This window comes from Melanaphis sacchari, unplaced genomic scaffold, assembly GCF_002803265.2.
Source record: "Melanaphis sacchari strain LSU unplaced genomic scaffold, SCAv2.0 Contig48_pilon_pilon, whole genome shotgun sequence".
Taxonomy (NCBI): domain Eukaryota; kingdom Metazoa; phylum Arthropoda; class Insecta; order Hemiptera; family Aphididae; genus Melanaphis; species Melanaphis sacchari.
In genome coordinates this window covers 3,311,563-3,335,619 of record NW_020271327.1, presented here as the reverse complement: position 1 = coordinate 3,335,619, position 24,057 = coordinate 3,311,563, and the positions used below count along the sequence as shown (strand labels likewise).

The 24,057-nt window shown below is 30.9% G+C and overlaps 1 protein-coding gene across 1 annotated transcript in view; it reads left to right on the top strand.

Moving 5' to 3' along the window:
• The first annotated feature begins 291 nt into the window (after window positions 1-291).
• Window positions 292-24,057, top strand: part of LOC112598557 (homeotic protein labial-like) — a 42,519-nt gene continuing 18,753 nt past the window's right edge. Inside the window, exons 1-2 of the mRNA XM_025345073.1 lie at window positions 292-680; window positions 4,905-6,135. Of these exons, the coding sequence (XP_025200858.1) occupies window positions 648-680; window positions 4,905-6,135 (1,264 nt within the window). The 5' untranslated portion in view covers window positions 292-647. The remainder of the gene's footprint in view (window positions 681-4,904; window positions 6,136-24,057) is intronic.

Genomic DNA, 24,057 nt, shown 5'->3' with positions numbered 1-24,057 from the left:
CGCGATCGATCGGCGGCGGCGGTGGCGACCGCTCCCGCCCATCCGCGGGATGCTGCGGCCACGTGGACCGGGCAGCGCGCGGCCATTGGTCCGGCCGAGCACGATGGGTGTCGCCGTACGGCGCGCCCCGGCCCGACTCCACCCTGTCGGCGGATCGCCGTAAACCGCGGCGGCGACGATACCGGTACCGCCGGCGAGCGCGCATCGCGGAGGAGGTAACCGCGCGCAACCAGTAGTGTGACGATTCACCGCGACGGTTATCGTGATACGGATAATAATAGGTGTGGGTAACCGTCGAGCAGTCGAGTACCGCGGTAGTATGCGATATACCATGTCCACGTCCAGTTAGGTACGTACCGCCCGGCTGTTCGGTACGCCGCTATATCATTATCGTTGTCATTTATCGACCGACCGATCGCGCACAGCAACAATATAATTGCACGCCTAAAATCGTCGTTACAGCGCCGACTTGACTACTGTTCAGCAGCACCGTATTGCCGTCGTTGTGTTCGCGCGCTCGATCCGTTCGCGTTGATTTTTCGTGCCGCGAGTTAAAGATTTATTGTTTTTTTTTTTTTCTCTGAGTTTCGCGCGAGCGCCCGCTGCGGTGGTATGCGCCGACCCTGTCGCCACTGCAGGACGAAGTGATGTTATCGATGAACAGACCTATCATCTATCAGGTGGGTACTAATAAATATGGGAAAAACACTATTTCATTCACGTTGATTGTCACTCATTATCCGTTAATAACCGCGGTACGAGTGCAGGCATCGGCAGTGGCGCGGTGAACGATGATTGCATAATGCAATGCTCAACCCTTCAAAAATGTATTTTGAATTTAAATATTAAATTTTCTGCGGATGACTGTACTATTAGTTATTGTGGCTTTTTTTTAAATATGTTACATATATATATATATATATATATATATCAATTTGTTAATGATCTAGCTATGTTCTATGATAACCAAGATTTTAAACTAGCATACAGTTTTAGATTATAAATATTATGCCGTAGGGGAAATGGGTGGAGATTATTGTGTAAACACTTTGCTTAGGGTTTCAAGTGTGTTTTCCGCGCGTCACTGAGTACCTAAATATTATAACTTGTAATAGTATACGTTCGTCACGACACAAAATAAAATGTGTAAACCGCTAAAAAAAAAAGTTTTGGGAGGAAAATAAATAATATTATTAACTTAATTATATTATAAAGTTATATTACACTTATATATAACGTTATACACTTATATTAAGTGCAAGATCGGATAATTAATTGAAATCAATATGCATATAATAGTAATGTAGAACGTTGTAACTTATAAGTAAGGTAATCTTATAATTTATAATATATCATCGCATAATATTGTATTTATATTATATTATATTGTAGTAAAAATGTATTCAAATAATAATAGTTAAAAAATAATCACGTATAATTATAACTCACTCATAGGTATATAATAAGTACTTACCTATATTATTTAAATATAATATACGTATATTCCATATTTATAGACTCATTTATTTATTTTATCGATTATTGGAAGCTAAAATTATGTACGCATACATATACGTAATCACAATAAATATGATACTAGTTAAAAGTTGAAAATTACTTTTAAATTCGTGTCCCTTATTTTTTACTTAAACTGGAAAATAGTGAATAATATAGATTAATAATGAGCATATCTCACCCTTAAATAAAGTCTATATATTATTTTCAAATTATTTTAAATTTTAATAACACTAATAAAAACCTGTAGATATGTGCTAATATAAATATTATTGCTTGTATTGATATGTGTATCTAAAATATTTTAAAATTTATAATAAAATAATATACCTACTACTTAAGTAATAATAAATATAATTACGTGCGTGTTAATTTAATGCTCGATTATAATTTATGAAATTATTATTCTTAGTATTAAAACTTATAGTCATTTTATAAATTAGAAAATTGACCTAATCAAACTTATAACTATAGTAACTATACATTATGGCATCAGAAAAAATGGTTATATAATTTTAGTTACGCTATACATGTGTATGAATAATATAATATATAAATACACACACACATATATTATAGTTTAATACAAACTTTATACTAATTTTCGTAACTACTAAAATCATATTATATACTTTAATGGTGTATTATGGCGTGGAATTGAATTGAAAAAATGTAGGTACCTATAATATTTTTCCCTTTAAAAATAAATCAAAATTTCGCTTGTTTCTTTAGTTTTGCAGGCATGTTTTACAACTTAACTTTTCTATTAAAAAAGTTTCCCAAAAACTGTCAAAACTTGAAAAGAAACAGACGTTGTCAACGTGTATATTATATCTTTGCACAAGATTTGTCGTATTCCAGACAACAGATAAACATCTCCTGGATACATCAACTTCAAAAAGACATATTGTAATTCAGTGACAGTCAATTTCATTCTATGCACAAAAAAAACCTGACATTTGTTAGGATAGTAAATTTTTTTTACATAGGAGACGACTATTTAAATATACACGTTTTATTATACCACTCTATTACCATTAAACCTTCAACAATCAAATCAGTTAAAAATAAATGCGTATAAATCGCATAAAATATATAGATATGCAATAACATTATTTTTATTAACTATAATATAATAGGTATGTGTAATTAAATCATAATTTTATAACTTAAAAATTCGTTAAGTTTATTAACGGCCTGCTTAATGTTTATTAATTTTAAAAAATGTATATATTATGTTTTAAATGAATCGTATTTTTGACCACGAGTTTACCTATTATTGATTTTTTTTTAGTACGCAATGTAATTATAATGTGTTTTGTTGGTTATACGTACACATAATATATTATTATATAAATATTTAATATAGCAAGCCTGTAATACACTAAGAAACAATTTAACTTGTTGAGTTTATCATACATATTTAAATTATTAAAAATATACACTTAATTTAAAAACGTTTACAATACATAAAAATTAATAATAATTCAGTGCTAATAGCGAAATTTACATAGGTACCACTAGTTTTATGATAAACGTTTAAATATAATATTATAAAGTATCTAAGTAAATGAATACAACTAGTAGTAAGTATCTAGTATATACATATAATAAATTAAGTGTAGGTACATCTTGTAAAAGAAATAAACTTCGAGTTGATTAAAAATAATATGTTAGCATTTATAATAAACATCAGAAATATAATTTCTAGTTAAAATATTTATTTAAAATATCATTTTAAGTAAGTAGGCACTAATTTGATCGAGTAGAATATTAATAAGTTCAATAAAGATAAAAGTATTAATATTTTAATTCATTTTCAACTAATACATACGTAATTGAGTTAAAACAATTTTATATTATTGTTTATACACTATATCTATTTACATAAAATAAAGAAAATATAACATTTGATGAAATGCAGCCTGTTAATTATTAAATACTTATAGTATTAGTGTATACTAACAAAACTTATACTATTAATCTAAATCCAAAATAATATTCACCCTTTTTTAATGTCTTGTATATTTATATCGATCGTATACAGTTGCAGCTGATTTAATTAATATGTTTAATGTAGACGCATAAATTAAGATGTTTTCATGTTTAAATATAGCGTGAAGTTATAGATAAAAAAAAAACTTAATAAACATTCGTTTGTTAATTTGTTCAAGTCGAAACTTTAATAAACGAATTTTAGATTAATACTGTATGTACGTATAGGAGTTGGTAAATAAATTATAAATATTATACATGATTTCTTTTTACCTATTGAAACACTTAAAACAAATATACGTAATAAAAATGTAAAAATGTAAAGAAAAATAAAATTAAAATATACATTTTTATGAATAGATAGTTATAAAAAATATTAAATAGATGAATTTTAAATTATAACAAACGAATGATACTGTAAGTATACTTTTCAAAGTTTTATTTAAAAATAGAATTTAGTTTATTAAACAAAATAAAAAAATATTTATACATTAGTAAAAATTTAAAAGAATTAAAAAAAAACTTTTCGGTAAAATATTATTATTGTAGATGATAATGATACAGGAATTCACTCTAGGAGCTGCTTATAAGTATACATTTCAACATAACATTGAGAAATTTCCCTGTTAAAAAAATATATTTATAATCTAATGATTTAAAATAATAAGCTTATAAGAAGTAATAAAAATTTAAAAACATTATTTGATGATTTTGATGTACATCTTTACAATTTAACATGCACTGCACATGTAAATATATTATTTTAATTATTCATATACGATAATTTGGTATTTTCTCCCGTGAATTTTAAGATGTTGAATTTGATTTATTGGTGTTAAGTGTTTGTTAAAGTATTAATCATTAGAATTTATTATTTATAATTTGCATAAAAAATGCCATAAAATACATGAATATTTGCATTATAATCTCGAGTAAAAATATAAATTCACCAATAAATTAGCCTAAAATTCTAAAATTCTAAAAAATAAAATCTGATTTGCTTATCTATTTGTAAGAATACAGCGTGCATTGCGTATAGCTAGTATAGCTACAACGTAAGAAATAATGTAAACGCAGCGTTGAATTGTAGTCGACCAGCAGAGCTAATATTATATAATATATACCTAATAACTTAATGTCGTAACCAGTGGCGGGGCGGAGGCTATAGCCTCAAAATGTTCAACGGATAATAATTTACACTATTTACAGATGACTATATAGTAATAATGTACTTCGACGAGTGGGTAAAAAATATGACAGTCAATACCCAAGTGTCAGGATTTAGATGGGTGGGTGGAATATAGCCATTTCAAGTTCGCCACGCCACTGAACTCGTAACCACAATATAAATATATTATAATGTAATACTCGCGGTCGTTTATACACTTTCGCAGACGACAAACATGGGAATGCACAACAACACGTGCGGCGGCGGTGCAGTCAACGGCGGCGTCGGCGTCGGCGGCAGTGGCGACATGATGTCGTACGCTACGCACACGCCGGCTGTGGCCGACGATTATTACAGCGGTGCCAGCGGACTGGTGGCCGACTACGACTTGCCGCAGTGTCTGGGCGGCCGGCCGCCACTGGAACCCGCGTACGCGGCCGAGTGCGGCGTTTACTACGAGAAGAACGCGTCGGCGGCCGATTACCGATCGTATTACGGCGGCGGCGGCGACGGCGCTTACGATCAGCTGGCGGCCGACGTCGGGGGTGGCAGTTACCATGCCCATCACCAACATCACCACCATCACCACCAGCACCAACACCAACACGGCCATCACAACCACCAACACCCGTTGCAGTCGGCCGAAGCGGCCGTCATCATCACGTCGTCGGACGGTCTGAGCTACACAAACTTGGACTGTAACGGTATCGCGGCCGCCGTACACGGACAAGAGTACGGAGCGTACTCGGACGACGGCGGCGGCGGCGGCGGCGGCGGTGGTGGTTACAACGGTTACGGCGGCCATCACCATCGGGACGACAACGCTGTCCGCAACGAGTCGTATTGTGGCGGCGGCGGCGGTGCGTCCGTGGACAACGCGTTCTTCAACATGCACCTGAACCACAACAACGAACACTCGGCCGTTGGACGACAAGCGGTGCAGCAGCCTCGGCCGCCGTCCGCGCAACCTCCGCAGCCACCGGTTCAGTCGTCCGCTCAGACCACGGCCACCGTGGCCGCGGTCCCGCTGCAACTACAGCCCGCGCCGGCGTCTGGCGACGACCGGTGTCCGCGCGTCATCAAGCAGGAGGCGTCCTCCGGCGGCCAGTGTTACGGCGGCCGAGACGGTACGTCGCCGTACAGTGACGACGCGTCTGCGTACCGCGCCACGCTGATCGCCGGCCAACCGCAGCAACACGTCCAACAGCAACATCACCACCACATTCATCACCAGCAGCAACAGCAACAACAGCAGCAGCAGCATCACCAGCACCATCACCATCACCAACCACAGCAGCAGCAGCAGCAGCAGCAACAACACTGTGGCCGGCAAAACAGTGGTGGCCAGCAGAAGCACGGAGCCGTCGCTGCCGCCGTCGCCACTTCGTCGGCTGTCCAAACGGCCGTGCCCACTTACAAGTGGATGCAAGTCAAACGAAACGTTCCTAAACCAGCCGGTAAGTGTTTTCCGTATTAACGTTATTTATCGATAAAAATAACCTCACATCGTATTGATGATACCTATATATACCCACTATATTTTTATGTCTTACATAATATGTAGAAAATGTAACGTGCAAACGTCGTTCAAGTAGCCAGTTAAGAGTAGTTAGATCAGTTAATTTTCGATACATCAATAATATGGTAGTTTAATTATCATAGAAAAGTAATGTTAATTTAGCAACTACTGTAAAAAATTTTAAAAAATGTTATCATTATCCGAGAACGAACCAAGAACGTAAAATTACTTGTTGATAAAAAATTGATCAAGTTGACAAAAAATAGAAAAAACAATCATTATTTTTCTAAAAACAGTAGGTACTGAAGAAATATGTGAAAAAGAGATATGGGTTTCTATTAGAAATAAATTTATCTAATTTATTTCTCCAGCGGCACTTGCTCCTCCTACTGCAGTTGGCTTCAGGGGGTTTAGCTTTTGGTGAGCTTATTTAATCAACCCATATCGACCACGCTAACTAATACAAGCTACAAGTGATTGAGCTAACTTTATAAATATTTAAATATTGTTTTGTTTGTTCTCTTGGTAACAAATTAAAATATAAACGACTTGTATATTATATACACATATATTTAAATATTTATTGACATGTCGTTGATTTTTAATCCACCCAGTCACTGAAATTTGAAAATATTTATTTGTTATTAGATAAATACTCAATTCATATAACTTATAATAAATATGCATTATTATGCGATAATACGCACGTAATAATATGTACACAACCGGCCGGATGACTCGGATGCGACACAACAATGTAAAAGTTGTCTTTTTAAAATAAACATTATTGCGGTCTGTGGGAAATAGGGGATGGCCAGAAACGTCTCTTGACCATTTTCTATAAGAGGGACTAGAAAGTAGTTTAAGGGGGTGAGGGAGTATATAAATTTGTCGTATGTCACGTAACACGTCGCACGTATTACAACATGGATTAACGGCTATAGATTTTACAAATAATAATTATCTTATTTTAATTAATTCAATAATATATTTTATACGGTATACCGTCAATAAATAGTGGTCAATTGATAGCGTGACAATAGATAGTGGACAAAAGATTGCGCGACAATTGATAATTTAATAAACATTTTTTAGTTCCAATTTTTCACAAATTTGTAAATAATTAAATATTAGTCATAGGTTCTTACAAATAAACTATATCAATAATTATAATAATAATGATAGATTTTCAGAAATAAATTTTAACAAAATTGTCAATAATTAAAATAATCGGTTAAAAGTTCAACAATATTAGTCATAGGAAATCAACCATCATCAAAAAAAAAAAGTATAATGATCGAACAAAAAAACTTAAAATTATATGTAGTGATTTTAATAATAGAAGTAAAGAAGTAAAAAAGATTATTAACTATTAAAATTTATTTCTGAAAACTTAATATTATTATAATTATTGACATACCTAGTTTAGAACTTATGATTATTAATTTAATTATTGACAAGTTTGTGAAAAATTGGAATTAAAAAAAAATTCATGACACTATATCTATTGTCTGCTATCTATTGTTGCACTATCAATTGACATGGATCGATTTTATACATATATTTCATGTGACATAACAAATTATAATTATTTGAGTTTAATTTTTATGTATTACTAATATAAAATCGATTGTAAAAGAAAATATATAGTTAATATTTAATAATAATCAAATTATTGAGAAAATTGTATATTTTTCAAAAGATTGACCGAATAAATATGTTGTTTTGAATGTATTCGAAATAAAACAAGAGTTAGAAAATACAACTGATCGGCATTAGTACTTATAATAGTTAATGAATTTAATGAATTAATTTATGTAGCATCTAAATAATCGGATATTGAAAAACTAAAAGAGAAACAATATTATACAATATATACACATGTATATAATTTTAAATTAAACATATTTGTGAGCAATGTTATTGTTACATTTTAATTTTAAGCATAATATTGAAATGGTTGTTACCATTGGCGAATTTAAGATTGAAATAATAATCGGTAAAAACAAAAGAAACACTAAGTGCATTATTCTATCCGTGATTCGTGATACACCTTTTACAAAACCTTTTCGCTGTAATTCACGTATGCTCCAACCCATAGAAATACAGGGAGGGGGGGGAGTACTTCGTCAGTATTTTCCGAAAAATTAATGTTAAATCCGCCACTAGTTGCCACAATACGACTAAGACACTTAATATCAATGTTTAGATAGTTCCAAGCACAAAAATAAAATTAATTATTATTTTAATGGCGTGCGTTCAGAGTTATACGATAAAGGGTGCGTTGCTGTAATTGCATGCATATTATGGTATACATTGACTTACGAAAAAGATATTTACTAAAAATACATATACGATGTATACAAAAAAGAAAAATAGATAAAATAGTTGTTCATAGTACCTACTTAGGAATTTTTATATTTTAATATTTTTATTGATAATAGGAATCATAGGAATTTAATATTTTACAAAAAAAATCAAAATTAATTACATTTAAATTCATTTATTATGATCTTCAAGGGACCAAGAAAATCTGACCATTATAACCAAACTTCGATATATCCGGATTATAAAATGTAAGAACACATAAGATATAAAACCAACCAAATACATTGCTTTGGAATCGTTTTACCCGGAATATCGTTGTAAACGGCATCGTTGTAAGCGAATTCGACTGTATGATTCATTTAGCCATCAACTTATGAAATCTCTAAAATATTTTCTTTAAAATTACTGCACGGTAAGTATGAATACATTAAATTTTGAATTTTAAACGAACTACTAGCTCCCTTGTAAATTTCATAATATACCTTTATCATTTTTCATGGTTTTAATAGTGTTATTAACATTTTTTAAAATTTCTAAGATATATTTTTCGGTCTGCCGTAGATAAGTGGTATTTAAATCCTTTATTTAAAAATCGTATCGTATAGGAAATAAATAAATTATGAAAATTATGCGGTCATAATATGTAACCGTCTGTTATGTTTCCATTATTGAACTTTGGTTAAAAAAATATAGAGATAAACCTTAAGCGTAACCAATTCTGTGGATAGAGAGAAGGGGGTTGCAATTCCCTTTCTATTATTTTTATTATAGTGGTATTATGCTCTTATCCCGCGGACGCACGCTGCCTGTTATAATTAAATACACACAGAATGTTTAACCTACATATGTGTTGTGTATACTGTACCTACCTATATCTCTATTCCCTACGCAGAGGGTCCGGTTGGAGTTTACGCAATCAAATATCCATTTCACGGTAATATACTCATCGGCAGCTAAACACATACAAAACGATCGCCTGTGTGTAATTCGATACGCATATATAATATGTCCCGCGCACACTAGGTATCTGGTATACAACGTATACGTATTTCGTGTGTTTCCCTTTATATATATATATGTACAATATCATTGACGTCAATACGATTTTACTATTTATAAAACGCATTAAGCGATGACCACCCTTACTGTCATCCACGATATTACAGTCTGTGCATTAAATTATATTTTAGGACGTCACTGTTATTGCGATTGACGCGTACCTACACGCCGTAAAATATTATTGGAGTGTGCAGTCTGATATACGTGGACGATACGAATGATACGATACAATTGTACATGTAAATGGATAATGCAATATATAATATCACACCGTTACATAATATTGTTGAAGTATACAGGGCGTATCATACAGATCAATTAATTTACATAGGTGATGCGGACGAGTGTAACTGAGTGATGACACCGCCACTTACATAGGTAGGTAATCCTGGTGATGCACTTGGGGTTTCGAATAATACAAAACAGTGTATTACGCTCTATGTACAAAATGTCTTGCATACAAATAGTGATAGATATTGTGTAACATTGTTTTGGGGTTAAGTCTTGATAATGCATACATTATGTTTCGTGTCCATACTCAATTGTGCTAGACACTTAACTTTGTTTATACACGTATGAGAATGAATATTTTTGGCTGTCTATTGACACACGTAAATACACAATATCAAAATAATTTCAGTCTTTAATTATATCATTCATATCAGAGTACCAGGTTGTAATTAATACAATTAATTTTTATGGACAAAACACGTTTGGACCAGTTGCAAAATGTCATGTTCAAAAATAGCAAATTATTTGGATTGAATATTAATAAGATGAAAATTATCGATTTATTTTACTAAAAATATGCTTTTAACATAAGTACTCTTTGTACCAAATAAATAAACTTAGGTTTTCAAACCAAGTAAGAATAACACGTAAAGTTGATAATAATTATAATTAGTTCTAAATAATTGCTATCTAAAATTATCTCTAAAAGTAATCTGTAAATAATTAAGTTGACTGATGCATTTATTCTAATCTTATGTGTGTTACTCGATGCGTAATCCTCGCGGAGAATTATGCGGCTCATAACTATAGATGTTATAAAGGTTTGTATGAAATTCGCTCAAATTCAATCGTATTACACATCAATACATATACAAAATCGTAAACGGTGAAGCGAAAACTGTTTTCGATCGGCAATCATCCTGAATTAGTATAGGCGTTAAGACAAACACAGATAAAATGGAAGGTAACAGTCATTATTATATACTTAGGTTGTACTGCTTTAGAGCCGTGTTCACAATTACGTTGTCTGTTGTGTCGAGTTCAGAAGTTTAATTTGACTCAACTTACGGTAGATAACGGTTGATAATTAATACTATGATTAAAACGGCCAATCAAAATACGATACAAAGAACACGATACGACGCAGACACCGTAGCTGTAACCTAAATGTATATGATTCAATCATAGTTAGTACCGTCCAAATGATCACCAAACATATTTTTACAGGGTAAATCTGGTTAACTGAAATATTTCTGTCTGTTTAGTCTTGCACTCTAAAGCTAGATTTTCACTGCATAAATTTTTATTGTATTGCGTGATTCTAATACACAAGTAAAATAATGTTGGTAACACGTTACCTATAAATTCAACTATATTCAACTGTGTACAATACGGTGTAGTAAAAAAATCCTGGCGTTATTTCATCAACACTGTGTAACGTAGAACATGTTCGAATATAATGTTTTTGGTGTTTTATAGTAATTCGTTTCATATTGATTATAGTTGATTTACACATGTTACATAAAGTATTAAAATATACTTAATATCAATTAATTCGAAATATTTCAACTAACTGTAACCTGTATGATTTTTCGATAAAATTAATTTTCCAATATGTATTCATTTCACACGGTTATGCAAACATAGCAAAAGTAGAATGGTGCATTTATGACACGAGAAGCCTAAGATAATGTCGAGAGCTCAGATAAAAAATTTGAGGTTTATTTATCAAGGGTTGGTTATAAATGTTATAATATTTCATAATGTTTGTAGGTATATTTATATATTTTTTCATTAGCATTTTTAGAGCAAAAAAATAGATTTTAAAGCAATTGTAGCTAATGATTATATTATCATTATTTATTATTATTTTTATCAAAATAACTCTTGAAATTGTGGCTACTAGGAATCACTACATCTGATATAATATTTATTATATTGTTTCTTAATAAAATACATAGATATAGGTACACTGATTAAATAATAATATTTTTTATATATTTTATTATTCAGAAAACGTACTATTTAGTACACCATTTAAGAGTTCGATATAAATATACTTTATTCTTCAACACATTAACGTGGGAACCTTTTTCATTAACCCTATCCTGCGGGCCTGTAGTACATGTATGATATGATGTTATGATGGTAATGTTGTAATTTCGAAAGTCAAGTCAGAAACACCACGGTAAAGAATAATAGAGTTATTATAAGTTTATTATGTCATGATATTGTTCTCACGCCATTTTTCGAAAAACGCGTTTCCGATCACTTTGTTTAACCCCATGCCTAATATTAGTATACATAGACTAACCAGTGATATCGTGTTACAAAAATTACGGTAATTTCGAAGAGTCGTACATTTTTATCCCGTTTTTCTAACATTCTGATCACCCACAACCCAGTAAACGAGTGTGGGATTAATGTAAAAAATGTACACGTAAACGTATATATTATAATAAAGCGCTATGAAAATATTTTCGATACTCGCCAGCTCGCTGTACATGTAATATTATAATAATAAATATATATATTTATAAATCTACCTTTGTGGCTTTGTAGTGTTAGCTGTAGGAAAAGAATGTCGCACCACATGACACGTCCGATGTTATATTATATTTATACATTATTATTATTATTACCGTCATATATATATAATACCATATATAGCTGTAATAGGCCGCTATGAGGTCATTTGTGCACGAGTCGAGTCGCGGAGAACTCGAAGTCCGTTCTCGGCGGGACATTCTCGCGGATATATAATATGATATTGTTATTATTATTGTATAAACAATTTTTTTCCTCTACGTTCTCATCATCGTCATCCTCCTCCTCTGCCACTTGTCACGTGTTATTCCACTGGCATACCTGCCACAGTATAAGACATGTATAGAATGTACACACACACACACACACCTATATTATGTGTATACGAGCAACAACGGTGACTACTTATATGACGTGAGCCGATTTTCACAATGAAATGGCGTAATTTTTCTACGTTTCACATTTTTTTATCAGGACGAACACGATATAAATTATTATAGTCCGCTGTCACAACAATTTGATTTAATTTTAAACGTCAATATATAGATATGTGTGGGTGGGAACGTAATAAGTCGGTAACTTATTATACACAGAGCTTAAGCGGATTTCGTGGATAATATTATAATACATATTATATATCCGGCGTTTTAACGTACTGTCGACTATAAAACATAATACTGCTTTAATGGCCCATAAGAATGAACTATAATCTCGGTGTTTTTTATTATTATATTTTATAATTAATTATATCCATACTATTTACTTGAATCAAGTGACTAGAGAATACCAAGTAATTTTGAGTTATGACATTTTTGTGTTAGAAAATATAAAATTTAAATAAATTTATGTTTTATATTTAATATACAATTAATAAACGTAGATATCAGCACGGCTTTAAATTATTTCATAACAGCTATAATAAAACAACTGAAATGTTTCTAAAAATATAATATTATTTTTAATTAAATATTTTTTACACTCTATTGTAACTTGTAAGGTGCTTACATTTAAAATATGTTCATTAAAGAATTATTAAAAATCAAATGTGCATATTATATTTTATTATTTTATGTACTAAGTACAACAAAAATAGTATGTTTTCATTAAGAATAATTAGCATGATTTTTACTAAACATACCTTTATTTTTATTAATTGTATATAATTACCATGGTTAATAATTCGTAAAAGTTGTTCAAAAATTGTGGGGCTGATTTGCGCAGGAAAAAACTCGTGAACAATATAATATTATGCGGAGTATTTTTCAAACAGAACATTAAATAATTATACGTGTTTTAATTAGAAACACCGCATTGCAACAATGACGACCGCTGATTGTCCGTTTCGTGAATGAAAAAAAAAAATAAATAAATAGAACGTAGGCACCACACGCCACATTATACGGTGCATTATAATATGTTATATACATTTAACTATATAACCACCTCAGTTTTTTTCAGTCGAAAATTCGAGCGTAACGTTTTTAATTTTTGTTTTCACCCTCGTGTGCGTACTGACCTATAGCTGGTCTACGCTCGCATTTAAATAATATCATTTTTAGTCATCGGACAGTAATTATATAGTCCCCAGCTTAGAGGTCTCTCTTATCACACTGTGTACAACTATATATATACATAAACATGCAGATTTCATTGTGCTTTCGCTCAAAAATAAAAATAAAAACTAAAATCCACTATATTAATACACAAACATACTCAGTTTTCGCGGGGGTGGCACGCAACTTGCCTTACAGTCAATATCGCTTTGGATCCGATAAGTTTTAAAAGTGGTTGCATATAAGTGCAGGTTTTTAGACTATTTATATACTTTATATATATTATATGCTGGAAATTCTCGTGCAAGGAGTAGGTAGGTATATATAAAATGCGACGGGATTTTAAAGTCCCTATTTTGTATAGTATACTCGTATATAATATGATTTATACTATATTATAATAGAGACGTCTGAATCACTGAATTCATCGCCATGGCATACAATAAAAAATATATATATAGTTACCTACAGACCCTATCATTGTTATAGAAATCTCACATAGTATTGTGTTACGGTCAAATGTATAATACAATATATCATATACATACATAGAAACTTCGTACCAAAAGAAAGTGATCCGTCTTGTGTCAGAACTTCGCGTCGGATAAGGTACACGGACACAGAAGCCTATAAATATATACATTCGCATGACGTACAGCTGAACTAACGCTATCTTAAATTATACTATAGTAGGTAATACCTTTGCGAGCTGCTGCGTAGGTTATGATCGCATTACGCTCTGTGAAGTGATTTTGTAAGGCAAATATTAGATAAATTTACGTTTAAATTGTATTTAAATAATATGCTAAATTTTCGTGACATACTCTATGTTTACACTGTTAACAGTTTTTCTAAAATATGCATTGTAGGTCTAGAGATATGAATAATAGAAGGAGAATACAGTGTGAATAGTAGATATATGTACTTAAATTGAGTGAAAATCATTACATTACGTTTCATTTCTTCGGTGTATTAACACATACTGAAACGTTAAAATAGTTACGCGTAGTGTTAAGTAATTTATAGTATAATATAACCAACATGACCTTAATCAAGAAAACATAAGATTTAAAAGTTCAAACTTCACGCGGTCATAAAAAATTATTCAACTTTCTAGTTTCTTCTAAATGTTTTTTTTAAATATATATTGTAAAAACGTACAATGAAACTTACGTTACATTTTACTACATCTTAGGTAACAGAAAACTTTTTATGAATTTCTAAATGTAGTTTTAGTTTTTAAGATTTTAACGAATCTTGAAAATTTTCCAACTTTAAATGCTTATAAAAAAAATTGTGACTTCATTTTCGCTATTTTTTAATTGGGATATGAACCACTTATTAGGAACTTAATATTAAATTTTCAACTATTTTTACCCATTTATCGAAATTTCAATTATCTTCAAATGGCTCAAAAAAATCAAAATAGTTTGAAAATTAAAAAACGATTATATAAATACTTAGTAAAAATTTTAAGTTTCTTCAATAATCCGTTTTTGAATTATAGAATAAAATAAAAAAATCAATTTTATCGGAAACTGATTTAGCGCAAAAATTCTCGTTTTTTCTTAATTTTATTTTTCTGATTAAAAAAAAAGTATTTAGAATTTTTAACTTTTGACTCCTGGAAGCTTTAATTAGATCAAATTTTCTACTAATCACATGATAAAAATTTATCATAATATATCGCTTATTATCACTGTAAGTTTTGTTTTGTTTTTAAAAATATGAACAATATGATCTAAAAAACGCATTAGTGTCATAAAAACAATATTAAAATTGTACCTCTATGTATAATTTAATTTATTTATAAACCTAAAATTGTAAATGATTGTGTTCAAATAGCATTATATTATATCGTATCAGTAAGATTTTTCATTATTTTTTTTCTTCTTCATTCACTTTTTTCCTGACGCTACATGAGTGGTGGACGCTCATGTGTATATTAAATTCATATACGTATTATACATATTATATTAAAAGGGAATGCATTCATGTATATAAACAGGACGTTGCCCCTAAATCTTCACCACCCCACTCGCCCTTAGCGCTTCTACCGTCACATCATATTGGAGGTATGGTGGAGGGAAACTTGAGTCGACAACCCGAAAACGAGACCCTCTACACACCATCACGGGTTCCGACTTTTATCCTCCCTGGTATATCGCGCGCGTATACCATTAACCAAATTGACTGTGGACGGCCGCCACCTTACATATAACCCTCAGTACTCTTTTTGCCACGCCTCATCCCGCACTCACCGAAGAGCATAAACAAGACGTAAGTCGCGCGAAAAACCTTCCCGAGAGGGATTGACTTACAAGTATGTTTATATATATATATATATGTGTATATATGTATATTTATAATATTATATGTATATAATAAGCGCTATTCGATAACCAACAGCGAAGTGCTTTTAGCGCCGAAAAAACGCCGCTAAACTGGGAAACGTTACTATACATTATACATATATACTATATTATAGGTGATTGTTTTAATGTTTTAGTCGCACATTTTTGTGATTTTATTATTTTTTTTTTTTTTACAGATAATGGGAATATAATTATACGTATATAAAGTATAAACATGTTATGTGCATATATATGCATACACCTTATAGGTATTAACCTTTAATTGAATATTAACAATATTTTACTAATTATAATTTATAATATATTATCCAAAATTATTTCATTCGAAAGTACGCATTAAATATTAAGCAAAACTAATGACATATTTTTAGTTAAGTCGTATATTAGAAAAGGCGTGGAAAAGTTGTGAAACTCTATGAAAAATATCTTGCGTATCTGCATCATTGAGTACAGAATGATAAAACCATGATATTGTTTACGATTATCGGTAGAATATTGCAAATTGTACAACATACGGTATTTTTCTATTAAATCGGGTTATAGGTGCCTACAATAGTAAAAACTTATAACTAGTTATACGTAAGTAATAACCGAATTATGATTGGGAATAATATATGATAAAGTAATAAACCAGTATCGTTAACAAGTTTTAATATAATATTTGCCACTGGCAATTAGGATATTATCATATTAATATCATTTGAAATCGTAGTACTCGTGAATCGCGAGGCATTAATCATTTTCGTTTTGATAATTATTTCGATTCACGAACGCCAGACATGGCGGATAGCCGCGATTACATCACCGTGTATCATTAATATTCTTGTACGTATCATTTGTAATTTTAATTTGCATCGCCATTAAAAATCGACAACTAACCAGTTTGGCGACTAAACAATACGGGTGTTTGTTTAGTATAAAATGACGTGCGAGCAGAGCCTGGGGGTGTCGAGGACTGAGACGGACAATATTTAATATTTTACACAGTACCGTGTCCTAAACGCATATCTGGTCAAAGAGAAAATAAACAAATATCGTCGTAGTGTAATAATAATAATAATAATAATGAAATAATGTGATAAAACACAAAATTACGCTACGATTAACTCAGAAAAGTTTTGTATTTGTAATTTACGCACGCCTATATTAATAATTATACGTTAGTATTAATCATTAATCAGTGGTGTGGACTTGATGCAATAGCCCACTTTTTTAAATCTGCATATTTAATTTAGACACACACGTGAATGCACTAAAATGTTAGGTAACTGCAAATTCGTTTTCTTTATCTAATATATAATGTATACGTACTCCAGTTATCGTTATTGATACCTATATGATTATTGTCTGGTGTTTTTTTTCTTCGGTGAAAAAATTAGTTATTACATCCATGGTTTTAAATGTGTGTATTTACTGTGCATTATTTTCGTTCAAAATTGTTGAGGAAAAAGCTCCATGATTCGGTGTTCTCGCAGAATAGATTGGAAATTGAATATCGATTATTACTATTTTACAATTGATATTAATCAATTAAAACATTGTGCGTTTTATTCATATTTTAGACGCTCTATTTTATTTTAAAAATATCTCATACACGAGTTACTGTGTAGGTAGGTAGGTAAGTAATATTCGTAATTATCATCGTATATTCCGTGTATGTATTGGTATACACTACCGCCTCTTCCGTATACTTATTCGATAAACATATTAAACGCGACATTTCGGGTGAGGTTCGTGTGAACGTTAATAATAATAATAATAATAATTTAAAATTCTTTAAAAATAAAAAATTAACACCGCTGCACGTCCCCCGGGTCGCGGATCGGACTGACAGACAATAAACAGTGTACTTATTTCGAGCATTAGCCCAAACTCTTGCGTCGTGTGTAGCCGTCGTAGTGGAGTTTCGTTATCGGTCACCGACATCTGACAGGCAGTCGGCGCTGGTGGCCGGTCCGCCTGTCAGGTGCAGTACAAGTGCAGTCATGGCAGTACGTATGAACGCTGTAGTACAGTATATTTTTTATGTATATTATTTTATTATTATCATAGATAGGAAGTATAAGTACACGCGTCGCATAATATTAAAATAGTAGCAATAGTATGTCCGAGTGAATATTATTTTGCCGCTGCCGTACATACACACGCACACGTGTAGACCGTAGATATAGCCGATATAGGGTAATGTTTTTTTTTTCATTTTCTTGACACGTTTTTTTTTTTTGCTTTATATACAAATATACCTGATGAGGAACCACGATCATTGCGTTTTTATACAGTACTGAAGACTATTATAGTATTATTCATAATTTATAGCTGCTACATAGAGAGGGTTACATTGATTTCCTGTTTTTTTATTATTATTTCATGATTCCTTACTTTTTATTTAATTTTCCAATGAAAAATATTTGTCTGTGAATTTCAATTATAATACCATATATAAATATATTTTCCCAGAATATTATTCTACTATAATATTATAATACGTCTTAAAAATATAACGTTTACATCTATCTTAAGTTTTGATAAAAGTATCTTGATAACTACTAAAACTTTAACTACTTATACTAATTAATCAATAAAAAAAACCAAGTGTTTTATGTCAAAAATATTTCCTCGTTTATTATATACTTAACAGCATTTTTGATTGCCAAGTAATAGCTATATTATACAATAGATAAAAAGGGTATATGACATACCTTTCTAACCTTGTCTCATATACATATAATATGTATATTAACATAACACGGTTGGTTGGTTGCGGTATACCACAGCTTTGGTCACGTGAACCGTCAGCCGACACTATTGTCGCACATTATCGTTTCCAATAAAAAACAACACCAAATAAAAACAAATCAATAAAAAATAAAAGCTCTAAAAAATAGACCTCCCCGAAAAAACGGTGATCTATACGTGTGTTATAGATACAACTTTAAGTATACATTTATTTAATTCATAATATATTATATTATAATAGCTTCACATACGTATTTATAAACTATAAGTATAGTTATGATATTATAATATATGATGTCTAATTTATAGATTTATGATAATGGTATTATGTTAATTTTTTGATAATAATTATTAATAGATAGAATATGTCTTAAATTTTTAACGAAACTAACATTTTATGATTTAAACAATTATAATATGTTGAGTTATTTTATAAGTAGATAATAGTTATAATATCATAGTAATATTTTATGAGATGAAATAATATTTAGAAATATATTATATATCCTATAAATGAAAAAAAGCTCGTAGTTTTTAAATGCGTTTTTGGTGGGACATGATGAATTCATTATCAGTTATGAACCAGATATCTAAATAAATGATTTTTTCCACGAAGCCTCGATTTTGATGTTATTTAGCTATTATATGCCTCAAAATGCGTAAGCTCGTATCACTCGAAAATACAATATAATAAATCTATACATTATAATTTGTTATGTAAAGCGTAGATATCCTTCATTTATCATGGATGAACATTATACATGTTATAATATGACATTATGCGATATGGGCATTGAGCAATATAACTGTTGCGGGCTTGAACTCAAATATTTACAATAATTTATATTACGAGTACGTTAGGAACATTTAACTCTCATTCATTGCATGCCCTACACTAAAAACAATATATTACATAAAGGCATTTAAGTCGATGATCTATTGCATTCGCTTTTAACTTACCCAGAAAAATAGGGAACCACGATGGGTCATTGCCATCTGTTTATTAAAGTATCGTAACTATCTATCCTCTCTCTCTCTCTCTCTCTTTCTCTCTCAAAAAAAACATATTGCATTTAAGCACATCACTGAACGCGTGCACATATATGAAAATATATATACGAACGAATTTTGAGTATATTTATATTTCATAGGCCTTCTTTTAGGCGTTCTGGCACATGATTGCCGCGAAGGCATACACAACAAGCTCGCTCTTGCTATACTTTGTCGTCGTTGTCGTCGGTAATAACCCGTACCCGAACCAGGGAGAAAAATGGTATAAACGTTAAGTGGTACTCCGTGTAAATTAATCACGGTTCACGTGATCGCCGCACTCGCGTTTATCGTTTAACACGTAATTTTTTTTCTTTTTTCTTGTATCTGTACTCGCCACACAAACCAGTTTTATACATGAAAAAAATAAATATTAAAATCCAAACCAAAACCACAAGACGATTGGAGGGTAACCAAAATACCAGTTGCTCAAGTATACATATTTAATGTTACATATGACGGTCACTGTGACATTATCAAAAGCACGGAGCTTACGCCAATATATGTATATATATATATATATACATAAATATAATATTTATGAAATTACCTGTAGTATATTATTATTAATAATAATAATAATAATATATATATATTGACATATTTTACTAATTGTACTCGTGACTAGTGTAAGTGTAGGAAATAAAAATGCGTTTGCAGCGGCCAATCGATATCGACGAAATAGTCAACCCTACGTCTGTATACGTGGGCATGTATAAATTACCCCAAATACGATGATTAATAAATAATCAAAACCTCTCTTATAGAGTTTATGAGTTCGATTATTGTCTACAGATGAAATTACTCTTTTCGTATAATATAATCTCATATCCGTGTGGGCTTATATTTGTATTGCGGATAATAATATATACCGTTCGTCGCCTGCACCGTCGCCACCGTCGTTATACCGGTACAGGTGACGTGTGAGCGCGTCCCGTGTACACATAATATGTGTGTATATATGGGCACCTAAATACTATAATATGATTTACCATACACGTATCCGATAATATTATAGTGGTCGTCATGTGCGCTCCTCCGTACATATTATTACGTGATATTATATTATTATGTACAACTTCACTGCGATCCAAATACGATCGGACAAACTGGTTTCCGATACGAATGTTTGACGTGTGCATTATAATATTGTAATATACGTTTTAAACTCGTCTCAGACCGTGTGCGTAGTAGGTTGTTGGTATAAAGTATAGGTATATTTATGCATAATATACGACATCGCGACCGTTCGGGAGAGGAATAATAATAATAATAATAATAATAATAATAATAAAAAAAAACAAAATGAAAAATATTATAAAACTCGAGCGAGGTACAAGCCACACGGGCGTATATATTATAAAATATATATAAGGCCTGGGAACACGCGCGTGCTCGTGTGTGTCATTCACGTTGTGCGGAACAGAAGACTTTGGACAGTTCAGATAAGGTTGAATGGGAGAGCTCTAGAAGCCACCGGTCCTTCGCTGCAGCTCGCGTACGTACATATTATTATACACATATATATATATATATATATGTATATATTGAACAGATATGAGAAAATATGTTATCCAAAAAACGGACGCGGTGTAAAAAAAACGACGATGACGCCGAAGAGGAGATAAACATAGGTATGCTTGGCTGGTTTATTAATATTATTGTACCTATATATTTTATTATTTATTATATGTATATATGTAATAATATATTATAAACGTGGAATTATTGACGCCGCCGTCGTTACTGCTGCGGTATTCTTTTTTTCTTATATAAAACTCACTGTCAGCGTCGATTACAGGCGCCACATTTCACCGCGCGCACTAAGGACGATAATATATACGTATTAGATTTTATAAATATATATTTTAATATGCGGTTATAGCTTACACACCAAATGGTATTTCGAAACTATATATTTCACGTATACGCATGTGTGTGTCTTTGTTTCTTTAATACACGAAATCGATACGATGATTTGTTATGTGATCCGACGGTGATCCTCTTCAGGACTTTAACTTATACTCTTTAGATACCAATTCCTATGTATAATAGGTATAAAATAAGATTGTGTTTGACTTGTAAGTTTCAACGATTTATTATATAGGTATATACAATGTATATATATATCATATACAATAATATAATATATACACACGTTTAAGAATAACTAGGTTTTTTTTCCGATTTCTGACATTTCCTTCAAGCAACTTTCGATTTTATTATTTTTTTTTTTTATGGTCGGAAGACGGTTCACAATAAATGCACATGTGGTACAAACGTATTTAACGATTTCGGACTGAAAATAATAAACCATCTTACAAGAGAACTGCAATAATGCATTATAAGAAAGCGTGCTTGCTAGTATTAGAATGTTGAAATCACATATCATAACACAATAATTAAAAGCAAACGAGACCAAATAGAATGAAAAAAAACAACTTAATCTGCTGTCAATCTCTTATTTTTTTTTTTCTTCAATCTTCAGAAGGCTATTCAATATATTAATATATGAACTATGCGCGCACAAACATCAATTGCAGCAGCCCACCTTCAGGCGCGTACTTGTTATATCTATATCTATATATGATATATATGTGCGTGTGTGTTAATGTAATTTTATATAGGTATGTGACTACTGTCTATATACTATCATATATCTATTGGACCAACTCGCTTAAATCTACGTTATATACAGTATGTTTCCTTTTAAAGATAACTCTAAATAATTATGTCCTGTGACATTGGATTGAGGTGAAGTGTTTTTAAGTAGTTAAAGACTATTGAAATACGCGTTTTTTTACAACTTTCAAACTTTTAACCCTATTATTGTGCGTGTGCGCAATACAACTTGCATTATTTTAAATAGCAACACCTACTTTCAACAACATATTTAGATAGACCGACATTTTTTAAGCCGATTTGGTTTTTCTCTATCATAGCTCTAAAGCCAAATGATAACGAGTTAAAGTTTCAATTAAAATTATTAAATTTTCAACCGTCATCCTAGAATTTTATGAATTATAATGCAATTTCAAGTGCTTTTTTTCGTATTTATAGGTTTGTAGACATTATTAAATTTAAATTATAATTAACATAAATTACGCATTTAATGTAAATTTTAGTTAATTTAAAAAAAAAAATAATTAAGTAAATTAACACAATTTTTATAACTTTAATAATTTTTATTATTTATTTGGGTAAAATAATTTCTAGTAACCTTTAAATATTGAAGACTTCAAAAATTAAATAAGAAATACTTGTGTAGAATTTCAAAATAAAAGTGGTTAGATTTTGAACGATTTGTTAAATAATAATTAAAAATTATTTTATCCAAATAAATAATAAAAATTATAAAAATTGTATTAATTTGTTTATTTTTTTTTCTTAGTAAATTAACTTATATACATATTAACATATAAGACAAGTATAGTATACAGCGATAAAATCGTTATGACTAAAGATTAGAATTTGTTTTCATAGTAGATACTTCAAAACATAGCTCATCAAAAACAAAATTCAATTTATACATTACAGAGTTCAAATACACAATTTTAGTTTTGAATTTTCATATAATATTCGTGAGTTAATGCATTTTTGGTACTTTTATGTTAGTTCTTAAGTTTTTATACTTAACTTTTGAAAACTATACGCATATTTGACATTTTGTATTCATCATGATAACTTATTTTTTGATACTAAGAATTATTTTAAATTAAACTTTTAAATGTAATAACATTTTCTTAGTTAAAATATATTTTTTTTTTTTTTTTTTGTAGTATTATTGATAGGTTTTTCATTATTTTTATAACCTTAATTATGACGGTCCAATCATGACTGAACGTGAAAAACGTACGTTTAACGTTATATCGTGTTCGTAAAGTTAAAACGTTCTACTAATTAATTTTAAAGGATAAGAAACTATAAATATAATTATACACAGCAATAAAAAGTACATATATACAGGTAGGTGTTTTTAGT